The 12997-nt window shown below is 43.0% G+C and overlaps 1 protein-coding gene across 4 annotated transcripts in view; it reads left to right on the forward strand.

The window, feature by feature from the left end:
• The window catches only part of osbpl3b (oxysterol binding protein-like 3b), a 307799-nt gene that overhangs the window by 239030 nt on the left and 55772 nt on the right, over positions 1–12997 (forward strand). For all 4 annotated transcript variants that reach the window (XM_085988683.1, XM_085988680.1, XM_085988679.1 and 1 more), the window contains 2 exons: positions 4280–4424; positions 5750–5894. In XM_085988683.1, coding sequence (XP_085844809.1) covers positions 4280–4424; positions 5750–5894 — 290 coding nt within the window. The remainder of the gene's footprint in view (positions 1–4279; positions 4425–5749; positions 5895–12997) is intronic.

Below are 12997 nucleotides of genomic sequence, written 5' to 3' on the forward strand. Positions count from 1 at the left end.
AGGACGTTCTTGCCATGGAAGGAGTGCAGCGAAGATTCACCAGGCTGATACCTGGGATGGCAGGAATGACGTATGAGGAGAGATTGTGTTGATTGGGCTTATACTCACTGGAGTTTAGAAGATTGAGAGGGGATCTCATCGAAACCTATAAAATTCTGTCAGGCCTGGACAGACTAGATGCAGGAAGGATGTTTATGATGGCCGGGGGAGTCCAGAACCAGGGGTCATAGTCTAAGGATAAGGGGTAAGCCATTTAGGACTGAAATGAGGAGGAATTTCTTCACCCAGAGAGTGGTGAACCTGTGGAATTCTCTGCCACAGAGGGCGGTGGAGGCCAGTTCATTAAATATATTCAAAAAAGAGTTGGATATATTTCTTAAGGCTAAAGGGATATGGGGAGAAGGCAGGGACAGGGTACTGAATTTGGATGATCAGCCATGATCTCATTGAATGGCAGAGCAGGCTCGAATGGCCTACTCCTGCTCCTATCTTCTATGTTTCTATGCCTATGAAGACCTTGTTTAAACTTCCTTGAAATGGCATTCTAGTAATTTATTTAACTGTCTATTGCAAGAGATTCAAGACGTACGGATGATTTGTTTAAAATCTGGAAAATTTGCCAAGAATTCACTAAGCACTTGTTTTCATTCTTCAGCAAGATGGATAGTAAAGCTGTTATCAATCCTCTCTACTTTAGAGTAGATATCCAGTTTGCTTTATTGGATGAGTTCTATCATTCAAGTTCCATCTATTGCATTTTTAAAGTTAATCAAACTTAGTTCTTTTGTTCACTTTGTACTATAATAAATTATATAATATTATTGATCAAAGTCAAATTATATAATTTAGGTTCTTTGCCTAGTAGCAATCCTCATCCATAAACATATGCACAGTGGGTGTACTGGGCTGATGCATCATTTAAATCCTCCTCTGATTACTCACCGTGTTTACCAGCCCATGTTGTACCAATATTCTGTCGATCTACTTAATGTGGCTCTTTCAAACATTGCACCAGATAACCAAAGAATGTTTTCTTAAAAATAGTATATGTATGCTTGTTTGCATCTTTCTCAAACATTTTATTTTATGGAATACAAAGTACAGTATTGTGAAGTATTACTTACTGTCTGTTTGCAACAACTTTCATTTATATAGTGATTATAATAAAGGAAAACACCCCAAGGCACTTCAGAGGCGTGAGTTACTTATCTATCCACAAATTACCACAGTCTTTCATTTAAAACTAATCCTTGCAGTGTTTTTTCTGTGCAAACACAAATCTAATTGAGCTATGAAGCAATTTTTCCTTTCGAAAGGGTACAAACAAAATCAGGGAAAAACATTTTGGGCTGGATTTTGCTGTAAAAATAATGGAGGCTAACGGCACTCACCGTTGTTTATGCGCAAGATGTGCTACTCCTCCATCTGTATGGTGATGGTGCTCGCACAATGCTGCAGTGGTTTGATACAACTGAGTGGCTTGCTTGGCCACTTCAAAGGACAGTTACGAGTCAATCACGTTGTTGTGGCACTGGAGTCACGTATAGGCTAAGGGGCGGTAGGTTTCCTTCCCAAAAGGACATTTGTGAAGCAGTTAAGCTTTACAACAATCAGACAGCTTCATGGTTACATTTACTGAGGCAAGCTTTTTTTTTTTAACTTCCAGATTTTTTTTACCGACTTTCAATTTGGGATTTGAACTCTTGTACTCTGAATTATTAGTCTAGGCCTCTGGATTAGTGCTCCAGTAACATAACCACTACACTACCGTACCCTAGAATTGAGTGCAAATGCAGGTGGCAAACCAAAAGGAGGACTGTTAACAACCAGTGGGGTTCTGGTGTAAAACCACTGATTTCAGTTAGTTTTCCACCTGCCTGCAGCAGTATGAGGCCATGGCGACTTTAACCAGCAGGTTTCATTAACATGCCACCAGTTCACATCTTGCCCAGCATGGCTGGGAAGTGGGCATGAAGTGGCTGCCAGCTTCTGGATATTTTGGTGGCCCTTAGCCACCTGCCAGCATTTGGATAAGTATTGGGAAGGGGGTGTGGGTTGGGGTTCTTGCGGTAGGGAAGGGGGGGGAGGAAGTCCAGGGCTGGGGAGGCCTAAAACCTTTTGTGGGTCCCAGTGGAATGGCAGCTTCCCTGCTGGGGCCCAACTTAAAATCGTTGCCTGGGTCCAATGATGTCACAGACCCCGATTAGCATATTTGAATTTGGACCCTCATGAGCTTTGGCTGGGCTATTTTTCTTCGATTTGTTTAAATTCTAGCCATATAGTAAAATAATTATAGCCAAGAGAAAGTGTATACTGAGGTCTTGATGGGATTAAATAGAGAAACTTACTCCAATATACAGTAGGTCCAAAGGTGAAGTGTTGAGCCCCGTGGAACAATGGGAATTGAATGAATATATACCGAGCTCTAAAACACCGGCAAACTAGATCTCATGATCAAGACCGCTGTTTAATGGTAACTGAATAAATCAAATTCTATTTGTATTGCATCTGATTCTGGTATTTTCCCTGGTGTTTTAGAGATCAAATCTTGCTGTTCCATTAATATTTCTGTGAAAATGTTAAATCATTGGTCTTTCTCAAGATTCATGATGTAAATTCTGCCCTGCCCCACAACAAAGTACTTTTGTTTTAATAAAATTGTTAAATTGAATAAGTGCCTCTAAATTTAGACAAAACTTTTTTTCTTGAATCCACTCTGAATTTCCCTCTTCAGATTCTGCTAGCATGCTTAGATTTTAAAAATAAACCATAGGCATTCCCACTGGGAATTTGTGGCAATAATTGCAGTGAAATATGTCGAATCATATCAAATGCAGCACAGGAGGTCTTTTGGCCTACTGTGCCAGTGCTGCTGCTATCAGCTAGAACTATTTATTATGGGCTATTGCAGATTTGTATTGGTACTCTCTTGCTAAATCTGATTTGTTTATTAACACCCCCCCCTTCCTTGTTCGTGGAGCCATTCCTCTCTCTTCCCCCTCCCACCCATTTCACCCTGCACTTTTCTTCCTCTGCCCCCCCCCCCCACTCCCCTCAGTGCAAGGAGTTGGTACCCTCAATTTAACCCACCCTTCTGATGGCCAGCGATCATTGAATACCGTGGGTGGGAATTCCTGATATCTCATAACTTTTACCAGATTGGGAATTCCCATCTGTAGCAGGCAGCAGCAGTGATCCCTTGGCGTAACGGTCAGCATCAGGTAGAAGTTAGAAGGAGCAGAGCTGGATGATTTTCCAGGAGGAATGTAGCTTCTGTGGAACGGCATGGCATGACTTTTACAGGTTCTGTGCTAAACCATGGCCGTGGTTTTTGCAGTGGTCCTGACCGAACATATTTTAAGTAACTTGCATCTGTTTGCACTGTGTTGTCAATTCTCAACATGTAATAGCACTTGTTAATAAAGAATGGATTCATTGGCCCAGACTTTACGGTGCTTCCGACAGCGTACACTGTCAGAAGCCTTTAGATTGGCTCCATAAGTTCTGGCTTTCTGCATGTGCGAAAACCCGGAACTTGCGGTCTGCCAAGTTTCACTTGGACAGATCCACCGCATCCACTACAAATTCACTTCGCTGGCGGAGAGTTGGGTTATTTGCCCAACTACTGCCCAGCGAATGCCCACAAAACCCTTATGCCTGGTAAAAGCAGGTGTAATGTCGCCTTTTACCAGCGTAATAGTTAAAATAAATGTAAAAATAAATTTTTTAATGATTTTAAACATTCACATACATTTAAAATTGGTTTAGGTAAATGTCCAGTTTTAAAATGTTTAAATTTATTTTTCAAAAAATGAAATTTTTATTTTAAAGTTAAAGGGTCTTTTAATTAATTTTGAACATGTGATCGTTTTTTTATTTAAGTGGTGTAAAATTTTATTTATTAGGTGATTTCTAACATGCTTATGGGGATTCCGTACGTAAATGGAATCCCCATAATCATCATAGGAATCCCTCTTTTTGATTGGTTGGCCTGGTCCGCATGATCACGGGACGCTTGGGAACCGCATGCACTCCTAGGAGACGTGGGCCTTTTTGCAGGCGTGTGCCTGCAGGCCAAGGACCAGAACAGTCCGAAGCTTCGGAGACACCAGGTAAGTTCGTACTTTTCTTTCGGTTCGGAGGCGTACGCCGGTGGCAAGCCTCCGACCGCAATTTCCAGGCCAGTATTTTTAAGTTTGTATAGAATAAATGTACTAAATATATTTCTGTGGACCTGAAAAAAAAAATCTGTTAACTGGTCGATACTTTTACTCCTCAGGTATGGAGACCATTATGAGTGGAGTAAAGTAACCTCTTGTATACACAATATTCTGAGTGGACAGAGATGGATTGAACATTATGGAGAGATTCTCTTAAAGAATACAAATAGCAGCATTTGCCAGTGCAAGTTGATATTTGTGAAGGTATGAAAAGTCAGTTTCTATTTTGAATGGAGGCAAGCTAATGATTTCTGAAAACAGTTTCGCTATTCTATAGAACATAGTTTGCTTTAATATATTTTTAAAAGATCATACTGTGTCAGATGTGAGTGAACTGTGAATGTCAGCCAGGAGCTTTTACTGTGGATATGCCCTTAACTCATTTACTGGGGAAAACCTATATTTAGTTTATACTTCAGATGGCATTGGCCTACTTTTGCGCTGCTAGCTTTGTTGTGTTAGTTTAAACTGAATTTGTGCAGCTATTTGTGAAGGAAATGGATGCAGTAAGGTGAGAATCGTTCGTCATTGAATAACCTCCAAGTAAAATAAGAATTGCAGTTTTCCTATGTGGAGAAGAAAAATTGCTTGGACATCTTGTCCCCTCAAACTTGACACCGTGCTGAGCTGTCTTGGCCATATGGCATTACCCCGGCCCACTGCCAAGGGCTTAACACAAAAGCCAGCTTAAGTTTTATCTTCCTGTGGTCAGCAGAAATCTTGACTCTTCCCTTTCCACAGTAAAAAGTTAACCAGGCTAATCTTCCTTGTACAGCAGTGCAATGAACCCAAAATATGCTATGCCTGCCCAGACTTCGGTCCACCTGCATTTCCTGAGGCGATAAAGAAAACACCACCACGCCAAGAAAATTCAGGGCTTTACTCTGCTACTTCATACTCTGAAATCACAGGAGGATGCCAGTTGATTCTAGACTTCAGAGTCCTGAACTCTCTTATTGTTCTAAAGAAAAAGTTCAAGATGATAAAACAAAGATTATCCAGACTGTGGCTGAGAATCTGGCTCGCAGCCATCAACCAGAAAGACATGAAAAGTTTGTTTTGGAAACAAATTAAAATTTATTGAAACAACCTTCAATGATCTTCTCAATAACCACATGATTCTGCTGTTTTTAATAACCTTGGTATGACCAGAACAGCTTAGTGGGAAGACTAAAGAATAGATCTCAAACAGTTGTCTCAAAGTACTTGCAATTATACACAGACTAAATTTTGTATGGTGAAATATCAGGGTGTCCATTGCAAGTCGTGAATGGTGATTTGATTGTGTACATAGGGGATCAATCGAAGCTAATGCTGCGTGGGCATTTTAAGACTGGGATTAATGTAAGAGCAATTGATTTTAACAAAGTAACTTCACAAACCAGTAATAAAATGTAAATGTTCTGATTTATGAAAGATTAATTTTCAACTGTTACTGCTCTACTTGGTATTGGAATGCTTCTTGATAGATGTTCACAATTCTGTTAAAGGACTTGCACCCAATTTACAAGTTATCCTTGATATTTTAGGCAAAATATTGGAATTCAAATGTTAATGAGGTTGAAGGGACCATAATGGACCAAAATGGAAAAGTGGTGAATCGACTGTTTGGGAGATGGCATGAAGGTATATATTACGGAACACCCCCATCAGCAACCTGCATCTGGAGACCAAGTAAGTGACTTTGGCCTGAATTTTAATGGGGAGGCGTATTGGGAGTGGGGAGATTGGGTTTCCCACAGCAGGGCCTGATTTGCATGGGAAACTGCCAGAGGAGCAGTTTGGGGAGGGGTGGGAGGTGGTTGTAATGATATCAGCAAATAGTGATGGTATTTGCCTGTTTGATTATTATGCCTTAACAGCATATTTGCCTGTTTGATTATTTATGCCTGACCAGCAGAGGGCATGTGAGAGAGTTTAGTTTTAGTTTCGTTTTAGATGGATCTCTAAGATGGTGTCTCCTGTAATGCTGTTAAAATAGTTGAACAAACTTTAGATTAAAAGACATTCTCTTTCATGAATGTGTCGTCATTGAACCCACATAGAAATCAATACATGGTGTCAGAAGTGATTGAAAGAGATGAAGAGGAAAAATCTGAAGTTAGCAACTCGACGAGATAGTGGCAAGTAAGCTACCCAGTGAAATCAGCTCTCCACATATTAGCAAGCCAAAAGAGAACATCGTTACTTACCATTGGAGAATAGCTAAAGAAGTGAAAAATGGAAGGTTTACACCCACCGGTGAAGCTTCAGTTGACAGGTAATGTGGCTGAAAATTGGAGGAGGTTCAAACAACGTTTGGAGTTGTATTTATCAGCAATCGGACCTGACGAGAAAAGTGATAAAATGAAAGCGTCAGTTTTCTTGCATGTCGTGGGTGATGAAGCGCTGGAGGTGTATAATAACTTCACATTCGCTGCTGATGGAGACAATATGAAGCTGGATAAAATAATGGAACAGTTTGAGGCCTACTGCATACCTAAACGTAACGTGACGTTTGAGAGGCACAGATTTTTCACATGTGTACAGAAAACGGGAGAGACTATTGATCAGTATGTGACTGAACTGAGAAACAGAAGCAAAACGTGTGAATTTGGGGGACTGACAGACTCGCTGATAAAAGACAGACTGGTGTGTGGTATTCCAGATAATGGTCTAAGGGAAAGACTGCTAAGAGCAAAATCTAGACCTGAGAAAAGCCATAGCACTGTGTAGGGCCACAGAGACTGAAGTCGCAGGCAAAGGAGCTGTTCAGTGACAGTAGCTGCAACGTGGATGCAGTGAGAAAGAACAGACACAAACCGTTTAACAAAGAGCGCCAATGTGAAAAAAGAGGCGTGGCCAGCGAACAAAAATGAAAGGGGCAATCGAAAGTCATGTAGTCAATGCGGTACACAGCATCCACCAAAAAAGTGTCCAGCATATGGTAAAACATGCAATAGTTGCAACAAAAACAACCATTATGCCCGTTGCTGTAAGAACCAAGCGCAACAAAGCAAGGTCCATGCAGTAGATGAAAGCGAGATAGAGGAGTTCTATGTGGATGTCGTGTCTGAAAACAAAAAAGAAAAAAGAGACTGGATGTTGACACTAAAAGTGAATGACATACACATTCCATTTAAATTGGATACTGGAGCACAAGTTAATGTGATATCAGAGACTGATTTTAAGAAAATTAGACCCAGACCAAAGATACATGGAATAAAAGTGAAAGTGACAGGATACTCAGGTACTGATATACCAGTGAAAGGAAAATGCATTGTCAAAGTAACACACAAGGACAGAGAGCACACGCTAGCATTAATCGTGGTGCCAAAGGATGTGCAGGCCATACTAGGTTTAATAGCCTGTGAGAGACTGAACCTGGTAAAGAGAGTCCTCGTTGTGGAAAGCGAAGGAGAGACAGTCTATGATGAACTCATGAAAGAGTACAATGACCTATTTCAGGGTCTAGGCTGCCTTCCAGGAGAACACACGATCAGAGTAGATAAAAGTATGCCAACGGTCATACATCCATGCAGAAAAGTTCAGTTTGCTCTTCAAAAGCAACTGAAGGCAGAGTTGGACAGGATGGAAAGCCTGAACGTGATTCAGAAGATAGATGAGCCAACTGAGTGGGTGAGTTCCCTCTTCGTTGTGGACAAAAAGAATGGAAAGCTCAGAATTTGCCTGGATCCAAGAGATCTAAACAGAGCAATAAAGAGAGAGCACTTCAAGCTTCCTACACATGAGGAAATCATGTCACAGTTTGCAAATGCAAAGTATTTCCGCAAGTTAGATGCATCATCATGATTTTGGCAGATGAAACTGGACGAGGCAAGTTCAAGACTGTGCACGTTCAACAGTCCATTTGGCAGATACAGATTCCTAAGGTTACCATTTGGCATTGCCTCAGCTCCTGAAGTGTATCACAAAACTATCCATATGGACTATGAGCACCTAGAGGGAGCTGATACATCAATGGATGACATCATAGTATGGGGAACCACGAGAACTGAGCATGACGAGAGACTGAAAAAAGTGCTGGAAGCAACAAGGAAAACAAACCTGAAGCTGAATAGAGAGAAATGCCAGCTCGGGGTGACAGAACTGACATTCGTGGGAGATATTCTTAGCAGTGAGGGCATCAGACCAGATCCCAGAAAGGTGTCCGCCATTGAGAATATGCCAAAGCCACAATGCAAAAAGGACGTGCAGAGGTTTAATGGAATGATCAACTACATGGGTAAATTCATATCCAACCTCTCAGAAAAGATGGCGCCACTGAGACGACTAACTGAAAAGAACATAGAATGGGAATGGAATCATGAGCATGAGAAGTCATGGAGCGATCTAAAGAAACTGCTCACAGAGGAACCAGTTCTGAGGTTTTATGACCCAGCGAGACCCATCAAGATATCATCAGATGCATCACAGAGTGGGCTCGGTGCCGTTCTTCTGCAAAAATATGACTACTGGCAACCTATTGCATATGCATCGCGCTCAATGACAGACACGGAGATGCGATATGCTCAAATAGAAAAGGAGCTGCTCAGCATCACATACGCCTGTGAAAGATTTCACCAGTTTGTGGCAGGACAAGCAATCAGTGTAGAGACTGACCATAAGCCCTTCACAGAATCACAGAAACCCCACAGTGCAGATAGAGGCAATTTCGGCCCATCGAGCCTGCACCGATACATATCCCACCCGATCCCTGTAACCCCTACACCAACACATATCCCACCCTATCCCCGTAACCCCACGTATTTAATCCCCCTAACACTAAGGGTCAATTTATCATAGCCAATCTACCTAACCTGCACATCTTTGGACTGTGGGAGGAAACCGGAGCACCCGGAGTAAACCCACGCAAACACGGGGAGAATGTGCAAACTCCACTTGATTGCATTGTTCCAAAAGCCACTAAATAGCTGTCCGCTTAGAATACAAAGAATGATGATCAGGCTGCAACGCTATACACTGAATGTTGCGTACACACCGGGTAAGCTGATGTATACAGCAGACACGTTGTCCAGAGCTGTTGACCCAAGTGAGCCCGCAAACACCAAAATGGATGAAAAAGTGAACGCCTACGTGGACATGATCACAAGTGCACTGCCCATAGCAGATGCAAAAATGGAGCTCATAAAGACTGAGACAAACAAAGGTGAAACAATGAGACGACTGAGGAAAAGCATCTTGGATGGATGGCCCAACATGAAGCAAGACTGCTCACCTGACATGGCAGAGTACTGGAACTGCAGGGCGGAACTATCAGTGGTCGAAGACATCATCTACAAAGGAAGTAAAATAGTTATCCCAAAGAGTCTGAGAAAAGAGATGCTAAAAAGGATCCATGGAGGACATCTGGGAATCGAAAAGTGTAAGAAAAGAGCACGAGAGGTGATGTACTGGCCACGAATCAACCAAGATGTGACAAATGAGGTGTCAAACTGCACAATATGCCTGAAATATCGAGCAAGCAATCCAGTAGAACCACTAAAGCCACACCTAGCGCCAGACAGACCTTACCAGAAGGTAGGCGCTGACCTATTTGTATGTCAAGGGAAGGACTATCTTGTAGTCACAGACTATTACTCCCTGTATCCAGAGGTTTGTAGACTGTACACCACCACTGCAGATGCTGTGATAACATGTATGAAAGCCATATTCTCCAGACATGGCATGGCAAGCGAGGTCTTCACAGACAACGGACCCCAGTTTTACAATGCAAGTTTCCGACACTTTGCCAAAGAGTGGGACTTTGTCCACACAACGTCAAGTCCTCACTTTCCACAGTCCAATGGACTAGTGGAAAAATCGGTCCAAACAGTGAAAAGACTGATGTACAAGGCAAAAGACAGTGGAACTGACTTCTACCAGAGCATGCTTGTATACCGCACAATGCCGCTCGAGTGTGGTATGTCACCAGCCCAACTCCTTATGGGACGTCTGCTAAGGTCAAACCTACCCATCCCGGAGAACCTCCTGAAAACTAAAGAGGGGGAGAAAGTGAGGAAGTTCAAAGAACAACAGAAAGAAAAGCAAAAGTACTACTACGACAGAGGAACACAAAACCTACCTGAACGCCACACTGGTGACCAAGTAAGGTTCAAAGACAAAACAAACATATGGACTCAGAAGGGAACTGTCCTGAGTGAAGTTCAACCAAGATCATACACCATTCAGACAGATGAGGGTGCTGTTCTGCGAAGAAATCATCGGGATCTTCTCATGGGACCAGCCACAGCAGGTCAAGAGACTGATACTGTTGAACAACCTGATCACACAGCTGAGAAACCATCATCTGAGGCAACAACTCAGATTCAAGGACAATCAATCAGAAAATCCTCAAGACACGTGAAGCCTCCTGAGAGACTCATTGAGCAAATTTAAGGACTCTTGTTATAGAAGGAAGTAATGTTATCTTATTCTTTCTTCAAGTTCTATTGTATTTACATATTTCATGTGAACACACAAAACAAGGTTAACTAACCTTGATAATGATAATGTAAGTTCATTAAGTGTTAGTTAAAATGCAGAGTAATACAAAGAAAACATGTTGTTAGATAAAAGTAAAATACTTTTGTTTTAAGAAAGGGAGATGTAATGATATCAGCAAATAGTGATGGTATTTGCCTGTTTGATTATTATGCCTTACCAGTATATTTGCCTGTTTGATTATTTATGCCTGACCAGAGGGCATGTGAGAGACAGAGTTTAGTTTTAGTTTCGTTTTAGATGGATCTCTAAGATGGTGTCTCCTGTAATGCTGTTAACATAGTTGAACAAACTTTAGATTAAAAGACATTCTCTTTCATGAATGTGTCGTCATTGAACCCACATAGAAATCAATACAGTGGCTAGGGACCGGAGGGAGGGGGAGGGGAAGAAAGAAAGAGAGAGTATAGTTAGGTCGGCAACCATCAGGGGCTGGAGGAGCCGTGGATGAAGGTAGACGACGTTGGGGAGCCGGAGAAGCATTGGGTTGGGGGGGGGGTGGAGAATCGGGGATATCTGAGGCCTTGTGGGGGTCTCCGATCGCGGGGGCTGGGTTAGGTAGGGATGCTGGATTCAGGAGGCAAGTGTAAAGGCACGTACCCTCTGGATCCAGCAGTCCTCGCCTTATTTTAGCTGGCTGGTTTCATGAGGGCTGCAAAACCCGACCAGCTAAAGTTAAATTCAAAATGGAGGTTAAATCAGAGGCTTCCAGCCTCATTGTAATATTTAAATGAACTACCCGCCTCCTGGCAGCGAGTTGGAGACAAGTTCTGGTCAGGATTCAGATTTTTAACACAAACCCATCCTTTTTTTAGCTTAAAATTTCCCACCTTGTGTCAAATAACTTTTAATGTTGAATATTCTTTGTTTTCTCATAAGGCTGTTTAGTGATTTTTTACGAAAGTGTCACATATATGGCAAAGTATAAAAATGCAGTCAGGGGTGGTTTTTGGAGAAAGGTTACTTTGTTTCTTTGTGAAAAAGGGCTCTTGTCTTCTTTAGGCCACATTTGTTGCAGGTGTGAAGTTATATTCAGAAAAGCAAAGTTTACTGTAAGCAATAATATGCCCGAGTTATTTTGAAGTACATTTCCAGTTGTCTGGCACATTGCAATCTAGTCTACTGCTGGCAAAAGTAATGGGGGGAGAAATTGAGTAAAGCTCCGTTTGGGGCGCCAACCTCGCCAGGGCGCTAAAAGTAGCGCCCCGGAAGCATTCGCGGCCGCCCGCCGGAAATTGAGTGGTAGCGCCCCAAAGGGAAGCGCGGCGCTACTGGAGGCGCCCCGCATCACTCTTGGGGCGCTGCGACTGAATATCGTGCTGCAGCGCCACATGCTGCGGCACGTCGTGCTGCGGTATTGCAGGCCTTCCTCCCCTTCTTAAAGGGGAGGGGCCTTGTGCAGCGCGATCTGGGGCCCAGCTGGGCCCCCGAGGATCGGGAGTGTAGGCAAAAGAGCCCGGTACCGAAGAGAAGTGCCGGGCTCTTGGAGCGCAGCCGGCACTCCGCGGCGGGGGTTCAGGAGGCCGGGGACGGGAGTGCAGGCAGGTGCTGGCAGGCGGCCAACAACAAAAATGACCGCCCCGCACCTCTCCTTTAATTTGCGCCTCCCCGGCCGTAGGTAGGCCCCCCCTGAACCGGTCGGACATAGCGTCCGGCGGTAAATCAGGGGGTGCTGCCAACTATCGCGGCCGGGGCGTCAGCGGGGCACTGTGCACACCAATGGCGTCATCGGTAGCGGCGCAGCATTAATGGCTAGCGCCATCACTAGCGTCCCGTGGAATTTAGCGGGAGGCGTGGACAGTGCCGCGCCCGGGCGCCAGTTGGCTTGCGACCCACTTAGCGCCCTCTTAAGGCGCTAACGGGTGGCGCAGCCAACTGAATTTCACACCCATGGTCTGTTTTTAACATGTCTTAAACATCATGCCTTATAATTTTCAAATATTAATACTGCTAGTGTTTTTTTTAATTGTATATATTTTGAATTAATTCTGTGTGTTCCCAATACATGTTCTACAGACTGGAGGGAAGTATGCAGTGGTGTTCTCCAGGGGTCGGTATTGTGACCACTGCTCTTTTTGATATATATTAATGGCCTGGACTTGGGTATACAGGGCATAATTTCAAAGTTTGCAGATGAGACAAAACTCAAATGTAGTAAACAATGAGGAGGAGGAGGACATATAGACAGATTGGTGAAATGGCCAGGTACATGGAAGATTAAATTTAATGCGGAGAAATATGAAGTGATACATTTTGGCAAGAATGAGGAGAAGCAATATAAACAAAATGGTACA

The sequence above is a fragment of the Somniosus microcephalus genome, chromosome 5 (assembly GCF_052327205.1).
Source record: "Somniosus microcephalus isolate GS21.2 chromosome 5, FLI_Smic_1.0, whole genome shotgun sequence".
NCBI classification, from domain to species: domain Eukaryota; kingdom Metazoa; phylum Chordata; class Chondrichthyes; order Squaliformes; family Somniosidae; genus Somniosus; species Somniosus microcephalus.